This window comes from Ictalurus furcatus, chromosome 3 (assembly GCF_023375685.1).
Source record: "Ictalurus furcatus strain D&B chromosome 3, Billie_1.0, whole genome shotgun sequence".
Classification (NCBI taxonomy): domain Eukaryota; kingdom Metazoa; phylum Chordata; class Actinopteri; order Siluriformes; family Ictaluridae; genus Ictalurus; species Ictalurus furcatus.
Window position 1 is genome coordinate 14,919,385 of NC_071257.1, and position 6,288 is coordinate 14,925,672.

At 41.0% G+C, this 6,288-nt stretch overlaps 1 protein-coding gene across 1 annotated transcript; it reads left to right on the forward strand.

Annotated features, from left to right (window-relative positions):
- The first annotated feature begins 3,320 nt into the window (after nt 1-3,320).
- On the forward strand, nt 3,321-6,065 carry foxi2 (forkhead box I2). The gene is made up of 2 exons (XM_053620065.1): nt 3,321-5,227; nt 5,500-6,065. Exons 1-2 carry the CDS (start codon nt 4,639-4,641, stop codon nt 6,063-6,065), a joined length of 1,155 nt encoding a protein of 384 aa, XP_053476040.1. The 5' UTR covers nt 3,321-4,638.
- The last annotated feature ends 223 nt before the right edge of the window (nt 6,066-6,288 follow it).

A 6,288-nucleotide genomic window follows, 5' to 3' on the forward strand; every position in this document is an offset into this window, starting at 1 on the left:
ACCATGCTTCATATTGAGTATGGTGTTCTTTGGATGTCTAAGCTGACTTGGTTTTTTGCCAAACATATACACTTTGCACTTTATTAGGAATACCTGTACACCAGTTCATCCATTCAATTATCTGATCAGCCAGTTGTGCAGTGCGATGCATAAAATCATGCAGATACATTCCAGCAGCTTCAGCTAATGTTCACATCAACATGAGGAAAATCAGACCAGAATGGGGGGAAATGTGATCTGGTTTTAGTATTTCTGTAACTGCTGATCTTCCGGGATTTTCACACACAACAGTCTCGAGTTTACTCAGAATGGTGCAATAAAGAAAAAAACATTCAGTGAGGAGCAGTTCTGCAGACGGAAACACATTGTTCATGAGAGCGATTAATAGAGAATGGCCAGACTGGTTGGAGCTGACAGAAAAACTATGGTAACTCAGATAACCACTCTGTACAATCGTGGTGAGCAGAAAAGCTTTTCAGAATGCACAACACATCAAACCTTGGGGTGGATGGGCTTCAACAGCAGAAGAAGACATCGGGTTCCACTTCTGTCCAACAAGAACAGAAAGCTGAGGCTGCAGTGGACACAGACTCACCAAAACTGGACAGGTGAAGACTGGAAATACATAGCCTGCTCTGATGAATCTTGATTTCTGCTGAGGCATACAAATGGTAGGGTCAGAATTTGGCCGCAACAGCATGAATCCCTGGACCCAACCTGCCTTGTGTGAACAGTCAATTTAATACCAACCAGTTATAACTTAAATGCCACAGCCTATTTGAGTATTGTTGCTGACCCTGTGCATACCTTCTTGGCCACAATTTGCCATCTTCTAATGGCTACTTCCAGCATGATAATACATCATCTCACAAAGCAAAAGTTAATCCAAACTGGTTTCATGAGCATGGCACTGAGTTCAGTGTTCTTCAGTGGTCTTATCAGTCACCAGATACCGCCTTTGGGATGTGGTAGAACAGGAGATTTGCAACTTGAAAGTACACCTGAAAATAAATTCTGCCAGAATCATGTCAACATGGACCATAATCTCAAGAGAATGTTTTCAACATCTTTTGGAATCCATGCCACACAATTGAGGCTGTTTTTAGAACACACGGAGACTCTACCCAATATAGTGTTCCTAATAAAGTGTTCAGTGAGTGTATTTTAGAATTGTGGCCAAAAAAATACAACGGGCGGCTGGGGCTCACAAGGAAGGGAATAATAATACTACTACATAATTGGAGCAATAAATCAATTGATTATAACATAAAGGTCATCAAAATATATACATTGTAAATAAATAAATAAATAAAAATACATTCTGTGCGATTTGCTTGTGAACCTGTGAATTGTAAGTCTTAAGATTATGATTAACCATTGAAGTTTTATCATTTATTTGTTTGTTTGTTTGTTTGTTTGTTTGTTTGTTTGTGTATATATTTATTTACAATGTAAATGTAATGTTGTTGCTGTTATTATTATTATTATTATTATTATTATTATTATTATTATTATTATAATTATTATTGTATTTTTGGTTAAACTTCAAGAAATGGATTCCTCCCAAATACTCTAGAATTTGAAAATGTAAGTAAGAAATAGGGATGAGTAAACTGAGAAATGTTTGTGGTTATTCTATTGGGGAAAAAATTGGAAAAAGGCCCATCTGGATCCCTCTAATTAGGCTCTTATAGCACATAACATATATTTGCCTTATAGTTAATGCTAATACTGTCTAATATTAACAATAAGACAAATCCCAGTTTATTGTGGGTGGCTGTGGCTCAGGTGGTAGAGCGGGTTGTCCACTAACTGTAGGGTTGGCAGTTTGATTCCCAGCCCACATGACTCACATGCTGAAGTATCCTTGGGCAAGACCCAAGTTGCTCCTGATGGCAAGTTTGAGTCTTGCATGGCAGCTCTCCTACCATTGGTGTGTGATTGGGTGAATGAGACAGTGTAAAGTGCTTTGGAAAAAAAGTGCTATATAAGTGCAGACCATTTACCAACATTATGTTCTCGTCAGAACATAACACATTTTGCCACTTGGTTTGGGGTGATTTAGGCGGGCTTGTGTCTAGCTACATTACCCAGTAGTCCAGGAATGTACAAAATATGAGATTGTTGTCACATGAAGGGAGTGAGCAGTACTTGCCAGATATTCCTGCAGCTCCTTTAATGGGCTCTGATATCCATTAACAATGAGCCAGGTTGTGGGCGGAGCGACACGTGTAGCCCCGCCCCGTTCTGCAGGCTGTAGCCAGGACCTTCTCACCGAACGAAACCTCTGACTGTTCTTACAGATGTTTATCACCAGATGGCGCCATTCATCTTCTCAGATTCAGGCGAAACGTCAGCATGGAGTTCCCCATCTTTCATTGCTTATAATACATGTTTATTTGTTTATTTATTTACTTATTTATGTTAACACTGAAATCGTCTCCAAATTCCAGTTCTGCTAATAACTTTCTTTATATGGACCATCCCTGTGGGAGCATTCATATTTCAACATTACTAATAGGTTCCATATGGAACAAATTATATGCAAATCATGAAAATTAATTAAATTCGAAATCCTTATTATTAAATGAAACCCCTGTGTTGTCTTAAGGGCCAAGAATGACCTGCCACTATGTTTAACAGCAGAGAAAACGAGTCGTGTCCACTGATTAAATGCAGTCTTTCTGCACTGCAGAGGGAAAATCCACATATTCACAAAGTTTTTGATGAATGACAGGTTAATTCTTCATGAAAAAATAGATTTTAAAATTGAATAAAGCTGCTTTATTTTAGGGGTTTAGTGAAGGCGCTGTAGTGAATAGGGTAGCCTGTGCGTAATGTCAAGACTACAGGGTTAAACTATTACTAAATAAATACATCGAAATACTCAAAATACTCATGATAATATGCCTACACATGTCTTATTCTTTTAATTCTAATTAATAAATTCCCAAATACTGGGACAAATGAAGAAATGCTGGAACTTTTTTTTTTTTTAACCAGTTTTCCGTCTTTCTTTCTTTCTTTCTGTGTTGTAAAGTGTACAGTTCATTTCAAGCAGTTTTTGTCAGCGCATTACATGGAACATGGATCAGATTTTGTTTGACAAAGTTTGATGGAAGATTGTTTGATACATCGAAAATAACCTAACTAAATAGTGTAGGATAAGAATGAAGTAAACTTACCTCTTTATATCAATTACAGATGTGACGGTTGACATTCGAAGAAGACTTATTTATCATTATTATTATTATTATTATTATTATTATTATTATTATTATTATTATCATTATTATTATCGGGGTGAGGAGGAGGTGGACTATAGTATTATTATTAGTTGCAATATAAAACTCCTTTGTTTTTATCATCATAATCATGTTGTATAGGGTGACAATCTGTTATAAATGTCTCGGTTATTTAGTATTTCATTTGTTTCCTGGTTGACCAGCTGGTTTTGATTATAATTTGAGTTTAAGGCTTGTGAATTATTCTGTCAGTTATTGGACATACAGACTCCTCTTGCTGTTGGCTGGGAGGCTTCTGTTAATCTCAGTTCTCTTCACATTCACAGTTACAGTCAGATCCCACAAAATCTTCTGTATTCAGACCTCCTCCTCCAATTCAGTAGAATACATATGTAATTCCACTTATCGCTGTCTGTGTGAGATAAACGAAAATAAACTGTTTAGGGCTGGTAAAATATGTTTGGTTTTTTTTTTTGTTCGAGAAAGAGGGAAATAATGATACATGAAAGTTTCTTTTTGCAAAGTAGCTGCCTATATTGCCATAATTATTCATGAACTGGTCAACTTTAAATAGAACCGTGCTATAAGGATCAAAGTCGCATACAGGTGTGCAAATAATAAACTGACGCAATGTGAGAGTCAACACGTATTTATTTATATTTCACAGTTCACTAGGCTAATGTGACACTTTGATTTTACCCATTTATTAATCTCGGATAATGATGTTTTTTTTTTCTATAATGTGTTGCATATGTCCCAAATGTGAAGTTCTTCAGTGTTTATAAGAGAACCTGGACAAACCACATAGACACATTTCAAATGAGTCTACCGTTTAAGGATTTTTCTTCATCATCACCATCATCTTCTTTTTCTTCTTCTTCTTCTTTTTAAAAATGTTTGTGGGGAAAAGCACTCTGGTCATATCCGGATAGTATGCAATGTTAAAACATGTTAGTAAATGTATCAGTTCACATCTAAAGCCCGAAATGAGAAGCTCGAAGGCTACAGGTCGAATGTGTTGCTTAGCATAAAACCAAATAAAGGTGTATAGTTTGCTGAACAGAAAGAGTTGTCTAATCTCTCCAGCCTCAGCTTTCTCTCCATTTCGCTGATTACAAATGAAACTTGTCCTCTCAGGTAACCACGCCCCCCGACTCTGAAAGCTAACTCCTATAGGCTGGGAGCGGTGAAGCTGTCGGTAAAAAAATAATAATAAAAAAAAAAAGCTCCATGGCGCACGGCACCCTTATAAATGCCTACAAATCTCCAGCAGTTCATCCAAACCACTTGCTGCTGTCGGGTGTCGCGTGTTTACAAAGGAAAGCGGTGAGAGCAGCGCGCGCTTGGTCTGACACAGACAGCCGTGGGATTTTATCCAGTGCTGGGACAGGACATGATGAACTCCGTGGACGCGCAGCTCCACCACAGTTCTGCCCCAGCCGCGAGTCCTCTCCAGCCCAAGAGCGCGCACGACGCGCCGGAGATGGCTGTGTACTGCGACAACTTCGTTTATCACCAGCAGAGTGTAGCGAGCGCGCAAAGGCCAGCTGGGTACGGCCTCGGCGAGTACGCGTCTACACCAAACCCTTACCTATGGCTCAACGGTCCCGGAGTCAATTCCTCTCCATCATACTTACACGGAAACAGCAGCCCGTCGTTCATCGCACCGTCTTACGGCTCCCAGAGGCAGTACCTCGCCAACTCGCCCGGGTTCGCGGGTCCTGACCTCGGCTGGCTCTCCATCGCAAGTCAGGAGGAGCTGCTGAAGCTCGTGCGCCCACCTTACTCCTACTCTGCGCTCATCGCCATGGCTATCCAAAACGCGCACGAGAAAAAGCTCACATTGAGCCAAATCTACCAGTACGTGGCGGACAATTTCCCGTTTTATAAGAAGAGCAAAGCGGGCTGGCAGAACTCCATCAGGCACAACCTCTCCCTGAACGACTGCTTTAAGAAAGTTCCGCGCGACGAGGATGATCCAGGTGAGTGCACATACCTCATCAAATCGTTTTCATCACACGCTATTACTCCATAACACATACAAGACCATGGTGTGATCCTTGAAGTCAAAATGCATATGAGTAGCCAAAGTGTTTACAGGCTAGCTAAATATCTAGACTGAAGTTTCTAGGCATTATCATTCGAAATTCCTTTAATATCATTTAGATACATTTTGGGATAGAAGTGCGTTTATTCTATGACGTGTCATGTCTAACAATGCCTGATTTTTTTTCTCTCTCTCTCTCTCTCATAGGAAAAGGAAACTATTGGACTTTGGACCCCAACTGTGAAAAAATGTTTGACAACGGAAACTTCCGCCGAAAAAGAAAGCGCAGGTCAGAAGCGGGCACCGGGGTTTCCGGTGGTACCAAAGCCGAGGATGGCAGGCATATTGCAGGTGTGAAGTCCTCTGAGAGCGCGCACCTGGGCGGGGGCGTGTCTCCGGAAATAGACACAGAAGCCAATGAGAGCCACCGAAGCGCGTCTCCAACGGCTCCTGCGTCAGCACCTTGCTTCAACAGCTTCTTCAGCACCATGTCCGGAATGAGCTCGGCCCCGGGTCCGGCCGTTAGACAGGGCTCCCTGGGGCTAATCAGCGAGCTGTCCAGTCGGAACATAAGCGCACTAAGCCCGTATCACGGTGCGTCTGCGACCGACGCTGCGCCGCACGGGGAGCAAAACGACCACACCGTGCACGCGAACCGGCCCACGTATTCAAGCGCGTTCGGTGGCGCTCAAAATGCGCAGTACAACGGCCACTTCTACAACAGCTTCAGCGTGAACAGTCTCATATACCCCAGAGAGGGCACGGAGTTATAATTACGGAACGTCCTCAGTGTGGCTTAGGACAGCTTTGTCTGTTCTTCTTAAAGACATTTTCACAGTTTAACCTTGAAATTAAAATATCTAATAGTAAAAAAAAAAACTACATAACAAAATACACGGTACTGAATCAAGCTTTACTGTGTTTATTGCGTCCACAGAGACTTGTATAAACACCATAGGCCTAAGAGTTGTTTCAGTAGGCCTATAGTAGGTATTA

Coding starts and splice junctions, on each gene's coding strand:
- foxi2 (XM_053620065.1), top strand. CDS start 4,639: ATGATGAACTCCGTGGACGCGCAGCTCCACCACAGTTCTGCCCCAGCC. Junction 5,228..5,499: donor GCGCGACGAGGATGATCCAG/GTGAGTGCACAT, acceptor TCTCTCTCATAG/GAAAAGGAAACTATTGGACT.